Source organism: Paramisgurnus dabryanus, chromosome 13 (assembly GCF_030506205.2).
Source record: "Paramisgurnus dabryanus chromosome 13, PD_genome_1.1, whole genome shotgun sequence".
In the NCBI taxonomy this organism is placed as follows: domain Eukaryota; kingdom Metazoa; phylum Chordata; class Actinopteri; order Cypriniformes; family Cobitidae; genus Paramisgurnus; species Paramisgurnus dabryanus.
This window is the reverse complement of record NC_133349.1, coordinates 20,007,962-20,023,625: the sequence shown is the minus strand read 5'-3', so window position 1 is coordinate 20,023,625 and position 15,664 is coordinate 20,007,962. Positions and strand designations below refer to the sequence as shown.

Here is a 15,664-nt window from a genome sequence, read left to right as displayed (position 1 = left end):
TCGATCCATTACAGAGACCAACGCCCTTATATCATATATGAAATATAGTATATGAATAACATGCGATTACGAATGTTTAACAGGGATGCTTTGTATGGGCAACTGAATGTATATATATTTTTGTCCTTTAATTGTCTAATAATATTTGACTTTGCATATACTATTTAGAAAAGTGCTTTTTAAAGATTAAAGGAAAAATGTACAACAGCTTTTTAATATGTCTATTAAAGAGTTTATTGACTTAATAGCTTAAAAAAATCAAGGGAGCTTATTCTTAACCTCCTATCACGCTGTCTTAAGCTCCCACATTCGTAGGAATCAGTGGGTGTATGGTTATAAGCATAGCAGCAATTCACAGTCAAATTAAATTCATTGCATAAAATCCTAATTTTAAGATTGTTACATTTATCCTAAACAGTCTACCGAATAGAATCAGACAGAACAGCTCCACAAATGTTATACATGAAAAGTCCTTCTCTATGTCATTGGCACTACTTCCTACGGCCCCTGGATGGTGTTTTGGGGGCTGTTGGCTGATTAGTTGTGTTGGGAGTGAAAGTGAGAGCATAGGCCTGCAGGTCCACTTTCTGCTGCAGAATGCCAGTCAATAGAAACTCTGTGCTGACCACAGGCAATGACATACTCAATGCCTTCGCACAAAGTGCCCTGTCCTGCTCACATGACACCACCACTGTGTGTTCCTAGGGAGAAACGAATAGTGAAGGTCGTTAAATGGTATTGGATCCATTAAAAACAAAGGAGAAGTTTGCATGTAATGCTACCTTGTGAGCAGAAGGCATTTTTGGGAGGAAACGTGCTCCACAACATGTAATGATTTCTTTCATGTGAGATGGTTCTGGCATCACTGATTTTGTCACGTGAATCTCATAACCCTATTAAGAAAACATTAGAGTATGTGATTAAAGTATGAAGATTTGTTTGAGGCATAGTACACAAAAAAGGAGATGCTTGTGAGTGCAAAGTGTTCATACATTTAAGAGAGGCTGATGTAGAGCCGCTTGTAGCGATGCATGTAGGCTGAAACTAAACTTCTTCTCCTGCTCAAAATCCTTTAATAAATGTTCATCAGCAGAAAGGAAACTGCCGGCTTTGCCACACTGAGTGAAAGAGAGGATTCAAGAGTGTTCAATAAAATCTTGAGTACCATAATTATACAATCATCAATTATTAGAGTAATACACACCTTAATTAAATTATGCTCTTACCTTTTTGAGCCAATCGGGAGTCACAATAGGCACTCCTCTGGCAACAGCACAGAGAAATTTAACAGTGCGTCTAGCCTTATCCGTCACCAGGTGAGTCATATCGTTCACCCCCTTTGCCAGACTCCCTCCCAACCGGGCTACCACTCGTTCTCCATCCTCATCTGTCAGCCCAGTAAATAATACCTAGAAAAGAGAAGATGTTGTCTTGAGATGGTAATGCATACAGTGATAAAACCAGCTATTGAATATTAAATATCTGTTTATGTGTATGACCTTGGGCATTTGACTGGCTACAGATCGCCGCGGTGTCTTAGGTGTGGGTGGAGGAGTCTCTACTGAGGATGTGCTGGCAGTGGCTGCTCTCTTGCGCCCCCTGCTGTTGGTTTGGGGTTTAACAGCCTCTTCTACTACCTCTGCATCTTGTTCATGTTTACTGCTCTCAACATTTATGTTGTCTACATTAGAACGCCTGCCTCCTTTCCCCCTGCCCTTTCCTGGGGTTTTAGCTTGGGAAACTTCTTCCTCTGGTTGTGGTACTTTCAGACTCTTTCTGCCTCTTCCTCTTGCACTTTGGTCCGGAGTTCTCGAGCTATTGGAGGATCTTTCCGAACTTCTTGAATTGGAGCGAGATCGAGAACGGGGTGAGAAATCCGGCTCTGTATCTTCAACACCATCAGCGTGACTTGAAATGGTTTTTCTCCTGCCAGTCTTTCTGCCAATAACTGGCTGTTCATTAGCTGTCTGTCTCCCTCTGCCACGCCCCCTGCCCCTCCCTCTGCCTCTCTGACTGGGCTGCTCCTGTTGTGATGCTACAGATTGCTCAGAGTTCATAGATGAGTTTGAATGGCGGCGTGTTCGTCTGGCAGGGGCATCATCATTGGGAGAAACTGGAGAAGCATTCAGTTCTGCATTTTTCTCCTTCAATGTCTCCTTCTTTTGTCTTTCCTGTTGGTTCATCTCTTGCTTCTTTTTTTGTTCTCTGTTCAGTTGTGCTTTTGCCGTCATCTCAAGCCTCTCATTTTCTTGTCTCTCTTTTTCTAACTGTTCTCTCTCCGCCTCTAGCCTTTGTAAAATTTCTTTTTCCATCTTGTCTTTTTGTTCCTTCTCCCGCTTTTCTCTCTGAATTATTTCCTCCTCTTCCTTTTCAAGCTGTTGCCTCTCCAATTTATCCTTTAACTCTCTCTCTAAACGATCTTTTTCCTCTGCCTCTCTCTTTAATTTCTCCATTGCCTCATGTTCTTCTTTTTCTTTCCTGATCCGTACCTCTTCTTCTCTTTCCAATCGTTCTTTCTCTTCTAATTCCTTCTGCTCTCTTTCCACTCTCTCTTTAGCTTCACGTTCTTCTCTTTCTTTTCTTTCACATTCCAGTCTTTCATTTTCTTCTCTTTCCAACCTCTCTCTCTCCTCCTGTTCTTGCAGCTCTTTTTCAATCTTCTCTTTCTCTTCCTTGTCCTGTTTTAATCCAGTCCTTCTTGTTCTCCTCCTTGTTTTTTCCTCCTCAATCTCTTCCTCATCCTCCGACAATGCTTTTCCCCTCTTTCTTATTCCTTCCTGCACTTTCCTAGCTCTTCCTGGGCCTTTGGTAGATGCACCTGCCTCATTTTCCTGGTCCGTTTTTTCTTTCATCTGTCTTCTACCTCTAGGTTGTCTTCTCTGAGAGGAGCTGCCTGCGTTTGCAGGTTCCTCTTGAATGTTTCCTTCAGTCACAGGCTGTGTTTCAACAATGTTAAGATCAGACTTTGGTTCAGGTTCATCTATTTGTTTTCCTCTGCGGGATTTTTTGGATCTGATGCCACTATTCAGATCTTCCCCCTCATTTATTTTCTCAGGAACAGGCTGTGTTTCTGTGACAAGAGACACAGCAGGTTGTGGAATTTCATCCTTTTTTATTGGTCTTCCCCTGCGAGATCTTTTGGATTTTAGTTCAATATCCTGTTCTTCATCTTTTTCATCTTCTTCATCAATAATTGGCTCTGTTGTTGGAATAGTGTGAAGGACAACAGCCTCAGCAGCCTGTGCAAGCTCCTCTTTTTTTGGTCTTCCCCTGCGAGATCTTCTGGATTTTAGTTCAATATTCTGTTCTTTATCTTTTTCATCTTCTTCTTCACAAATTGGCTCTGTTGTTGGAATAGTGTGATGGACAAAAGCCTCAGCAGCCTCCTTTTTTTTGGGTCTTCCTCTGCATGATCTTCTGCTAGGCATCTTGCTTTTAAAGTCCTTGTCCTGTCCTTCATCTTCCTCATCCACCTGCTGTGTTTTCTCAAGTTGTTCAGGAACCTCCTCTTCCTCACATATAGGCTGTTTTTCAGTTATACCTTCTCGCTTCTTTGTTCCTAAAATATTATCAGCAAGCTGTGTGGATTTATGTTTGTCAGCCAGGTGATTTGTATCCAGTGTATCAGAGTTGACCCCACTCTTTAGATCCTCATTAAGTGTTTGTTCTTCATCGCTCATAGGCTGTGTTTCAGCAATGGTGACATGAGACGTCAAGGGATCTTCTGTAAGATGCATGGCTTCATCTTGACCTGTAAGAACGCTGCTGACTGCATTGCTGACACCTTCATCTGGTTCGTCTTCATCCTCACACATAGGCTGTGTTTCAGCAATGGTAAAATGGGAGATGGAGCTTTTAGAAGCAAGCTGATTGGATTTATGTTCCTCTGCCTGCTGTCTTAAATTTGGTCTCCCAGAGTTCACTCCACTCTTAAAATCCTCATTCAGTGTTTGCTCTTCCTCAGACATAGGTTGCGTTTCAGCAATGGCAACATTGGAGCTAGAGGGTTCACCTCTAAGATGTTTGCGTTCATGAACTGTATCACTGCTGCTGACAGCACTGGTCAGTCCTTCATCTGATGTCTCCTCATCCTCACACATTGGCTGGGTTTCTGCAATGGTTATATGGGAGCTAGAGGGTTCTCCTCTAAAATGTTTGGGTTCATCATCTGTATCTTTGCTGCTGACAGCACTGTTCAGACCTTCATCTGATGCCTCTTCATCCTCGCACATAGGCTGTGTTTCACCAATGAAAATATGAGAGCTTGAGATGTTTTTATGTTTTGGCATCTTTCTTCCAACATGGGTTTTCCTTCTACCCCATTTAATATTCTCATCATCCTCTTCATTATCTTGTGTTTCATCAGTGGTATCAGCCTCCACCACCTGGGCTGGCTCACTCTGATCCACTTCTTTCTCCTCTCCCTCCCACAAGAGTTGTGTTGGGGCACTGAAGAGAGCAAAATTCTGAGTCTGCTCTTCTCGTCTAGGGGTGCTGGCAATGATGACAGTGTCTGCTGTGGAGAGGTGAGAGTGATCATGCATCTCTTCATCATCTTCATCATTACTCTTTGCTGGAAGAATAAACTGAGTTTCAGCAGTGGAAAGGTTTGAGTACATTTCATTATGGCTCAGAGGCTCTTTCTCTTCTTCCTCTCGGTCTATTTCGGATCCGTATGCCTGTGTAGCCTCAAGATCCAATTGCTTTGGCCTGAGACCAGCACTGGCTCCAGTAACACCTGAAAATGACAATGAAAACATAAAAGAAATAATGACAGTCTAGTTGTTAAGGGTAGTCTCTGGAAATATTCAAATTATCATTTATACATCCATATAGCTTCCAAAACCTGACTATTGAAACACAAAATAAATAGTCAAAGATGCTTTTTACTTAATGTGAAAGCGTAAAGCGACTTGCAAGCTTTATTTCGGGCCTTCTGAAACCATATGGCAACTTTGTGGACGGACTATAATTTAATTTGTGTAAATATATGAAGTCATACAGACCTCCATGATTCATTAATGTTTCTATATGTCCCATTAGGGGGCACCTTACCAATTCACTGTATTTAAAAGGGTCTACTGTGCCAGTACTGAATTAAATCTACTCAAAACTATGTAAAAATGCCCATCTGGATGAACGTTCATGTAAATTGGGGTTTAGAAAAAACAGATATGGGTTAATATTGTACCCGTATAATGCCACAAGTATTATGCAAACATGATGACTGATGATATATAAAATATTTTAGGCTAAGATTAAAGGGCAGGAGGTAAATAGGTGGTTACCGTATGCTTGTGTGGCCTGTAGGTCCAAGTCTTCTGGACTGTCAAAAGCTTGGGTGGGTTCCTCATAATTAGTGTGTGTTTGGATAGGATTTATTTGTTTATGGGTTCCCTTATCTGATTGTTCTACTGTGCTGCCTTCTGAATTAGAAGTCGTCTTCTGATTCGCTGCAACATTTACAGTTTTGCCTGGTAAAGACTTAAAAGGATCCTCATCATCGGTTTCACTGTTTGACAGTGGGTCTCTGTCCTTATCCTCTTCATCTACATCTGTGTCACTGTCCATGCAGAACTCAGTACCAGGATTTGGGTTAGGTCTAATGTCACCGGCCATTACTACTGGATGTGAAACCTCTGCCGCCATGGGAACATCCATGGGATTGTCATCTTCCACATCAGTGTCGCTGTCCAACTGGATATTCGCATTAGGAGGACTTTCCGGAACTGCTAAAACTTTGGGAAGTTCATTACTAGCATCACTCTCCTCAACATCAGTATCACTGTCCATATGAAGATTTGATGAAGCTACCGATTTCAAATTTTGAGTCTCTTTAGTCTGAGCATCTGGTTCAGTTTTGCTTTTCTCAGTCTCCTCTTCCTCAACATCAGTATCACTGTCCATATGAAGGTCTGCTGAAGCTACTGACTCCACCTTAGAAACTTCTTCGGTCACAACCTCTGGATGAGTTTTGCTTTTCTCCATCTCCTCTTCCTCTACATCAGTGTCACTGTCCATATGAAGATCTGCTGAAGATACCGGTTGCACCTTAGAAGCAACTTCAATCTGTGCCTCTGCTCCCGTCCTGCTTTTTTCCGTCTCCTCTTCCTCAATATCAGTATCACTGTCCAAGTTTAAAGCAAGTGGGCCAGTCTTAGATGAGTCTGAACAGTCCACACTGAAGCTATCTTTCAGCTTAAATCGGTCCATTGCAGCTGAAGATGGAGTGATGGAGCTCTCATCCTCACTGTGAATATAAAAAGGAACAGCAGGGTAAATTATCATTTTAAGCAGATAACAATTAATGGTATACGTTTAATATATTGGAAAAGGGAATGATGGAAATCTACACTGACAGGCATTCTGCTGTGTAATGGAATGTCAGCTTTAAACAGAAAAAAATGAGTATTTTCTTTAATGACAACCATAAATTACTAGAATGGTTATCGGAAGATGGTCATTTACAGTTATTACAAAATCCAATAGACATGAAATCTAATTTACATCACATTTACATTCTAATGGTATTCAATTCACACAGCACAAACCTCAAGATGTTAAGGGCTGCACAATATTGAAGAAAAATTCAGTACTCAAGGTTTAAGGTACTCAAGTATTTTTACTTTAAAGTACATTTTTTTAAGTATCTGTCCTTTATCAGTGTGTTTTTCTTTAACTTCAATGTATTTTCAAGCATAATAATACTTCATCAAATTCCACTACATTTCATAATAAATATATATTTCATTACAGGACTCAACATAAAAGACTGCCCGGTGGCCCGGGGCAGGCATGAGAGACATTCGGGCCGGTAAAAGTATTGTCACTTGCCCGATCAACCAGTGCTTCACCCTCGGTCACTGAAATATATTTTCATCAATGTATATTATCTAACATCTTGAAAGCAGATATTTACATTTACACGACAAAAGAAACCATGCAATATTTTGCACAGTTTGCTTTCAGTTTACAGGTAAAGCAAAAAAAAGATGGGAGCCTTTTTTTCCTTGGAACAAGTCTGTTGTATGTGTATACAATTATATTTGACTATTGAATTATTGGCAGGGCACGTGAAAACCTGAACCACTGGCCCGACCAGGCCAGTATAAAAAATTATTTGCATTGAGCCCTGAATTAGTTACATAAAAATTCTAGTACTTAAGAACTTATACTCAAATAAAAGTTTATATAAAAGTAAATGTGTATATAAAATTTTAATGTATTTAAGTATAAAAGGTAAAAAACAGCTTGTTTTTATGAAATGTATTAGAGTAAAACGTAGAGTATGGTGAATCGAAATGTAGTGAAGCAAGTTTGCTAAAGAAAAACACTGTGATAACGTACATATTGTTGAAAAAAAAATCACTGAGGATATGCAATATGATATGCTTTAAGTATATAAAATTTAATTAAATTATAATACATTCATAAAAAAAACCAACGTACATGTTTCATATTATTTCTGGGAAAAAGAAATCATTACTTTCTGTCTCGCCTGTCTCTCTGCATCAACCAAAAACTTTGACTATACATAACTTTTTGAAGTATGTTTAAAATCATCATTTAGCTATTGTAAATATGCATATTGTGATATGCACATTTGCCACAGTTAGATAATTTATCATGCTACCCTGGTAGCAGTGACGGCCGGTGACATCTTTTTCGACGGCGCAAGATGCGAACATCATCAACCTCATCACAACATGTATGTAGCCTCGACATATGTGTAGCTCGTCATTTCAAAATGTAAACTAATGTGCAACACGTGTGTTGTCAACATACGAGCCTGCTGCAGACACGTCTAAAGGGTTATAATAAAAGAGATGCTCGCGTTTGCCAGATACTCGCTTAATCTCATGTGTAGTCAGAGTTTGTGTTAAGCTAGTGTCTTGCGAGTATTTGGTGAGCATGAGCGTCACTGTAGGCTTTAAATGTTATGGTTCAAATGGTCAAAATGTGCTTTTTCACATTTTCTGCATTTCTACACTTGCAGTGTAGAAAGGGTCCAAATTTACCAAATTAAAGTACATGAACCCAGAAACTTCCAGTTTCTCCGTTTTGCACAATGCATTATGTTTTCTTTTTTAGACTCATTCAAATAAATATACATTAAAGTAAACCCTCCATACCTCTCTGGAATGATTTGTCTTGCAGGGGTCAGGACTCTTGAATCTGAGGGGCTAGCCAGATTAGAGGAAGATGCAGAATCTGAAACTAAAGCCAGAAAAAAAGCAAAACATGAAAACAGTGTCTTACCACATCTCGCTATATTGTTTAGCTTTTGTTTCACCCACCCAAATCTCTCCTCTCATCTATAGCACTCTCTCCATCTGAACCAGAGTCAGAATCGGGCACCAGGGTAATTTCAGGCTGCTTGTTGGCTGGCTGTGTTGAACACAGATTGGTTGCATTCTTGGGTTCTTCATCCTCATCACTCCATAAAGGCACGGGAGGCAAGATACCCCTCTTTTTCTCATTCACCACTCCTTTCCTCACCTTTGGTTCGGAGTCACTGCTGGACAGAGATGGACTTCTCTGTTTTTTATGCCTGGAGGCTTCTTTATCCTTTGGACCTACGTTGGTATGTTTATTTTGGACATGTAGGCTGATATACTGGCACGGTACATCAGCGAGCACCACACTGTCTCCATCCGCCAGTGCGTATCGCACTTGGGGTGTTAGCTTCAATCTGCCTTTTCTGGTTCCATTTAAACTGCCCATATCCCATAATAGTGCTTCTATGGCTTCAATATCGCTGGAACGATTGTTACTAGAGCGAAACACCGTGATGGAGATGACAGCGTGCCGACTAGACACAGATCGGGCCGGAAGCGGAACAGAAGAGACAGCAGGATCACGACCCAAGATGTTCTCTCCAACATAGAGAGGAAATTCTAATAGTGTAGAGAGATATGATATTCATCATTTCAAACACTGATGATAACATTTTTACAACTATGTTTTAAAATAAGGGCAAAGTGAGGAGTTGTGTGTGATTTACTTTTACCTGTCTCTGGAATGTGATCATTTTTAAACACCTTCAGTGTTGCTACTTGCTCTTTTTCTGGTCCTTCCTGTTTCTCCTCTATCTCATCTTCTTCTTCAGAGAATGAATCCACAATTTGTTGAGTTGCATCCATCCTGTCTGAAGCAAAACATTCAGATAAGAGGATCATTAGCACAAATGCACTGTATGGTTGCCATAGCTACCATTTACAAAGTAAATAACGTTAAGGCTAACGTAGCTATGCTGTTATGTAACTTTTCATCTAAGCAACCTAAACAGTATAAATCTCGTTGATAGAATTAGTGACGATGTGTAAACGTGACAGTTTTATCTACGTAACTGATATAACAACACAGTTTGACTTTTTAACTGCATTTTAAGTTTTCGTAAGTGCCACACATTATCAACAGTGCTTAATGATCTATGAACAAGCGATCAGAAACATTTAAAGATGTATAACGCTTCCAATTATGTTGCAAAGACATCCAAAACACGAGGTACGACACATATCTATGATATATGTATGTGATTTACTGTTGCATTTAATGAAAAATAAACTCTTACCTCAGCATGCATAACACTTGCAGATTATTTCCTGAAGACTGAGAACCGCCTTTATTCGAAGACTACCGATTGGCTGGCGAAGCTGTCTGTCAGAGAGTAACCCTTCATTGATTGGCTAAATATTCGTCATTGTGGCCTTATTGGTTGTCTGACCAAAGGGAGTCTCTTTTGTACAAAGTTTATCCCGCTCGTGTCCCAGACCAATCAGATTTTCCTGCTGCCTGCGGGGCTGAATAAGCTTTATAAATGTAGTTTTCTTTATGTTTGACATAATAAACTTCATTATTATATTTCTAGATATTTTTATTATATTTATCCGTGTTTGTTTTACCCTCCCACAGTAAATTCGGCATGTAGGCTATTGTGCTTTGAGAAAAAGTTTTGTGTTCTGTGTTCGTTGGGTAAGTTACATTTAAGTTTACATAAACATACCCTAGCATTTCATCAAACACAGCCCTATTTCATTCTCTCAATCCTGTGTTTACTTGAAATGTACTGTGTTTTAATAATGTGTTATGATGGGAGTATGGGAAAATTGTTGTGGGTGCACAATCCGAAGGCTGCAGCCCCCTAGAGGTCGCATTTATAGGCTGTATACGACCTGTACATATCAGGCTGCAGCCTTCGGATTGAGAACGGCATTTGTAAGATATGATTTATGTCTTTATTCTGACAAATGTCAGTATTAAAATATTTAGTTTAACACAAACACACACAAAGCAAGGCAAGAATTTAGCAAATTGTTTTCATTTTTATTTTGGTTTTCTCCAGAGGCTCAGTTTTTCCAACAGGAAATCAAAGAAGATGTGCAAGGGACATTGACAAATTTTAAATATATTATAAAAGAGTAACACAGTATGGGCTCAGATATGAGACATAAAAGAGTCTATAAAGTTAATATTTGCACTAACAATCGATTTAACATGCTAAATCCCACAATTCTTCAAAATCTAATACCTTCAAGTGTCATCCTTGTCCTTCCTCATGTCCTCCTGTAGACGTTGGCTGGCGTCCAAGTGAGGTAAAGATTCAATAACCCTGTTATTCGGAATCTTTCTTTTGCTACTTTCATTGTCTTTTCTTCATCTTTTGGCAAAACATACTTTTCTCTTAAAAAACCTTTTCCTAAATACTGCAATTAGACCTGAGAAGGTCACATTGGAGTGCAATCATTTCACAGAGTGCCCTGTTCTAGTGCAATTGTAACATCATAAACACAAACACTATAGTGTTATAGCGACACTACAGCATCATTTTGACTACTACTTAAATACTTTGCAAACATAAAGAAGCGAACATTAAAGTTAGAAAAACTTTTTCCTGGTTTTCCTTCTTGATCCCTCTACCTGATTTATAACAATCATTTTTATTCACTGGATAGATTCCCTCCATCGTTTTTGTCCTGACACAAGATCTGAATTCCGTCTGAACTGGTCAAACGCAGTAGCTGATGTCACATACTGTTCAAAATGCGGATGTTTGTCATTTTATCCTTCCCTGTTATGTATTGTACAAAGAGGAACTGATGACAGAAATGGTAAATAAAACAAAAAAGTGAGTAACAGCAAGCACTCATTCCATGTTTAAGAACATTCTTCCTGCATACCTCTGGTTATTTTTGGCCCCTTTTGTCTAGTGCTAATTTCTACTTCATCTGACTGAGACACTATATGTTGTTTCCACATGTTTTGCTACATTTATCCAACCACACTATCTCTTCCCCAAACACCTCCCTTTTTCCTTCTCCCACCCTCATTCTTTTCCTTCTTAAGCATCGTCTTCTGCCTCTTCGTCAAACTCCCCTTCCTCTTCAGCAGTGGCATCCTGGTACTGCTGGTACTCAGACACCAGGTCGTTCATGTTGCTCTCTGCCTCGGTGAACTCCATCTCATCCATACCTTCTCCTGTGTACCAATGCAAGAAAGCCTTGCGCCTGAACATGGCTGTGAACTGCTCGGAGATGCGCTTGAAGAGCTCCTGGATGGCGGTGCTGTTGCCGATGAAGGTGACGGCCATTTTGAGACCCCTGGGAGGAATGTCGCAGACGGCGGTTTTGACGTTGTTGGGGATCCATTCCACAAAGTAGCTGCTGTTTTTGTTCTGGACATTCAGCATCTGCTCATCAACCTCCTTCATGGACATGCGGCCGCGGAACACGGCGGCGACGGTCAGGTAGCGGCCGTGTCTCGGGTCGCAGGCCGCCATCATGTTTTTGGCATCGAACACTTGCTGTGTGAGCTCAGGCACGGTGAGAGCACGGTACTGCTGGCTGCCTCTACTGGTCAGAGGAGCAAAGCCAGGCATAAAGAAGTGAAGACGGGGGAACGGCACCATGTTAACAGCTAATTTGCGAAGGTCAGCATTTAGCTGGCCGGGGAAGCGCAAGCAGGTGGTAACACCGCTCATGGTGGCTGACACCAGATGGTTGAGGTCGCCATATGTGGGGGTGGTAAGTTTGAGGGTACGGAAGCAGATATCATATAAGGCTTCATTGTCTATGCAGTAAGTTTCATCAGTGTTTTCAACCAGCTGATGGACTGACAGGGTGGCGTTGTAAGGCTCCACTACGGTGTCAGAGACTTTTGGGGAAGGCACCACGCTGAACGTGTTCATAATCCGGTCTGGATACTCTTCACGGATTTTGCTTATAAGGAGGGTGCCCATGCCGGACCCGGTACCCCCACCCAGGGAGTGAGTGAGCTGGAAGCCCTGCAGGCAGTCACAGCTCTCAGACTCCTTACGAACCACATCCAGAACTGAATCCACAAGCTCCGCCCCCTCTGTGTAGTGGCCCTTGGCCCAGTTATTACCAGCTCCACTCTGTCCTGTGAGATGACATGACGGAAGCACAAATATTAGATGGTGAAGTGCAAGATGAGTCGTTTAACATCTGTTACCTATGTTTACTTGCTTTGCTAGTTCAATTAAAAACGTTCAACTCTAAATTGTCTTTCACCAGTCACTTACCAAAAACAAAGTTATCTGGTCTGAAGATCTGCCCAAAGGGTCCTGAACGCACAGAGTCCATAGTACCAGGCTCCAGATCTACTAGAATAGCTCTTGGCACATATTTACCTCCTCCATGACACATAGAGAAACAGAAAGAAAGAGAAAGAAAAGACCAGCTCAATATACATCATCTCAACGATAAAGTGCATACAAATTTAGCTATACAAAAAATAAAAATATTTATGCGCGTGTATGTTTTGGGAAATTACCTGTAGCTTCATTGTAATAGACACTGATTCGATCCAGCTGCAGGTCACTGTCTCCATGGTAGGTTCCTGTTGGGTCTATCCCATGTTCATCACTAATCACCTCCCAAAACTGCAATCCAATACAAAACAATTAAAACACAATGTAAATACAGTGCTTTCGGTAAACTGTGTTCACTGAAGGCTATTTTATATTTCTGCATCGCATGTACAGGGTAGCCCACGCATAGACACGTACCCTACGCCATAGCCTGATGCACACCTTTGCAATAATGTAATGATGAATCAATTCTTCAAGGACCGCAAGTGCTGTCTTTAATCTTTTAGAACCCCTGCCTCAGGTCAAAAAAATCTGCGTCGCATTTCTTCATACCATTTCCGCTTGCGAGTTGCGACAGTTAAAAAGATTCTTAAGATGCAACAAAATTTGCCGTCTATGTAGCTTCATCGCTTCTGATCCTTCTCCAGCAACGAACACAACAAGCACTGCTTCTTCGGCTTTTGCCTTGATACAGTAACATGCACGTAGACATTGCCTACTAGCTGTCTGCATGTGTGATTGCACATCGATGTGTACAATGACGATGCACAAATATATACATGAAAACTGACGCAGAAGTATAAAACCCACCTATTCTACAAATAATCTGTAATCTGGATGACTAGCATCAGTTTTGGCTCAGAAGAAGCCCCTTAATCTGAAGAAAAAACTGAAGAAAAGCCCTTAAGACCTTAATCTGAAGAAAAACTCCCCTTATATGGATGTTCTAATCATTAATTCTACATTACTGTCCAAGTGACCTTTATCCAAAAATGCTAAGTTAAAGACAGGCAGAAAAGATTGTTCTTTGTTATATACTGAAAATAATTGTTTTGAAAGAATGAGGCCAATAAACTGGAATGCACTTACTGGCAAAGCCCTACTGTGACCCTGTTCACTCTCACGCCTATTAAATCCTGTTACTCAGGGTTGTCTATACATTACTGCTGTGTCATCACATAATGCAGATGCTGACACATATATAATAATTCAGCATTTTCGCCTAGTTTAACAATAAGATGATTATCCAGTCACTCCTGAATAAATCGATTTGGTCAGTTGAATAATTGATGGAAATCAATTTAAAACAAAAGGATTTTTCATGAATATATAATTTACTTTTCAATTATTCATAATTCATTTATATCTCCACAATACAAGCCATAGGCAGCAGCTGTTAGATCCATTAAGTTCATTAGTAAGTGGTTTTCCATCCCCACCGCACCCAGATGTCATTTGATTTCAGATGATATAAAAGAAGAAGGTTACTGAGGGCACAGAATACACACCATATCTCATAGATAATATTTAATGGGGTCATAGGGTGCAAACTGTGTATTAACTGGCCACTTTAATCCTTTTCTTAATGTGGTACAGAATTCAATCGAACTGATATATTTTAAATGTATGCAAGTCTTTGTGTGAGAATGACTGCAGTGAAAAGGAGGATCTAATTTAACAATAATTAAATGAATAAAACACTCAACACAATGTGTTTACAACGGCATATTATTCTTTACATTTCTTTTTTTTTACGACGAACCTGAGAATTATTATCTTTGTCGTTCTCCATCGCCCCACCCTTCCCATCCGCTGTCTGACCACTTCATCACAGCAGTCATCGGCAAAATTATATATAACATAATAAATGAAGAAAATACTTAAAAATAATTAAAAATCACTTTACATGAAAATTGTACTGTTACTGTATGTAGTAGTTAGATAAGTGCCACGTGTTATGGGTCGCCCACTGGACCCAGCTGGTCCTGACAGCTGTTTAAAGGGCTCGTAACATTGATGGTCACGGTAATTACTGAGAGAGATCAGATCCGCCACACCCGGTGCGGTGCAATAATGAGAGAAAGAAAAAAGACATACCCCCTCTTTACCCAACAAATCCCTTTACCCATCTTACTGATTGTCAGACAAAGAGATTTATAGCTGAAATGTACAGAGTTAACGCATCATCTATTTAACGATTCCTTTATAGGATGGCAAATAGCAAGAAACTTTAAGGGGTATGATTTGCAAATATTGGGCGTAAATAAAGAAGACAGATGAGGCAAAATGAGAAACAAGGGCATTGCAATATTAAACAAAAACTTTCTTGTAAGTGTAGAAATGAGGGCTATAAAACTGTCCAACGTGTTGCTTTGGTATAATACATTATTAATAACGTTATGAAGGCTTTCAAGTCCAAATAAACTGTGTATATAATGCATATTTATAGTTATAAAAGTATTCAAAAACAAGACTAAATCTTCACATTATACCATACTGTCATATTTTACATTTTTGTAAAAGAACAGCCTCATCCTTGTATCGCTGTTGTAATCTTAGACCACTCATCAGTTTTATTCATAGATGCTTTAAATTATAAAATACTCACTTTGTCCTCTAATAAACTCATCTTACCTTGGCACCAATTTGGTTTCCGCACTGACCGGCCTGGATATGAACAATCTCCCTCATTGTTATAAAATGTGTGAGAAGTTCTCCAATAAGTCTGAGAAGTAACGGTACAGCTCAGAAATAATTTGGGAAAAGCCGGACAAAGGCTTTATATTCCTGGACTGTCTCCAGAACGAGGCTAGAATAGTAATGGGCGGGGTTTTAGCGCACTAGTCGATGTTGAGAAATCTGATTGGTGCAGGACAAATTTCAATTGATGTGATTGGAGCAAGAACCGGAAGTATATTGGGAGTGCCAACATGGATTATTTGTGGGGAAAAAAGGAAAACTCCAGAAATGTATCCAGTTGTGCTTTCTTATGAAGAATAAATCGGTGTATTTTGATTATCATTTAACTCCTAACAATTGATACTATATAATATT

General features: G+C 40.0%; 2 protein-coding genes across 3 annotated transcripts; both read right to left on the bottom strand.

The window, feature by feature from the left end:
- Positions 1 to 215: 215 nt before the first annotated feature.
- On the bottom strand, positions 216 to 9,624 carry mdc1 (mediator of DNA damage checkpoint 1). Its single transcript, XM_065261093.1, has 10 exons — positions 9,575 to 9,624; positions 9,011 to 9,148; positions 8,298 to 8,897; positions 8,133 to 8,217; positions 5,289 to 6,250; positions 1,500 to 4,738; positions 1,227 to 1,409; positions 993 to 1,118; positions 783 to 893; positions 216 to 701 (listed from the first exon to the last, which is right to left on the bottom strand). The coding sequence occupies exons 2-10, from the start codon at positions 9,141 to 9,143 to the stop codon at positions 492 to 494; spliced, it is 5,649 nt and encodes a 1,882-aa protein (XP_065117165.1). The 5' UTR covers positions 9,144 to 9,148; positions 9,575 to 9,624; the 3' UTR covers positions 216 to 491.
- Positions 9,625 to 10,305: 681 nt separating this feature from the next.
- tubb5 (tubulin, beta 5) lies at positions 10,306 to 15,396 on the bottom strand. 2 transcript variants are annotated; one of them, XM_065245807.2, is made up of 4 exons: positions 15,245 to 15,396; positions 12,793 to 12,901; positions 12,542 to 12,652; positions 10,306 to 12,399 (listed from the first exon to the last, which is right to left on the bottom strand). In XM_065245807.2, exons 1-4 carry the CDS (start codon positions 15,299 to 15,301, stop codon positions 11,342 to 11,344), a joined length of 1,335 nt encoding a protein of 444 aa, XP_065101879.1. In that variant the 5' UTR covers positions 15,302 to 15,396; the 3' UTR covers positions 10,306 to 11,341. The 2 variants fall into 2 exon arrangements, with proteins under 2 accessions (XP_065101879.1, XP_065101880.1); XM_065245808.2 differs by having other exon boundaries at positions 12,542 to 12,649.
- Positions 15,397 to 15,664: the final 268 nt, after the last annotated feature.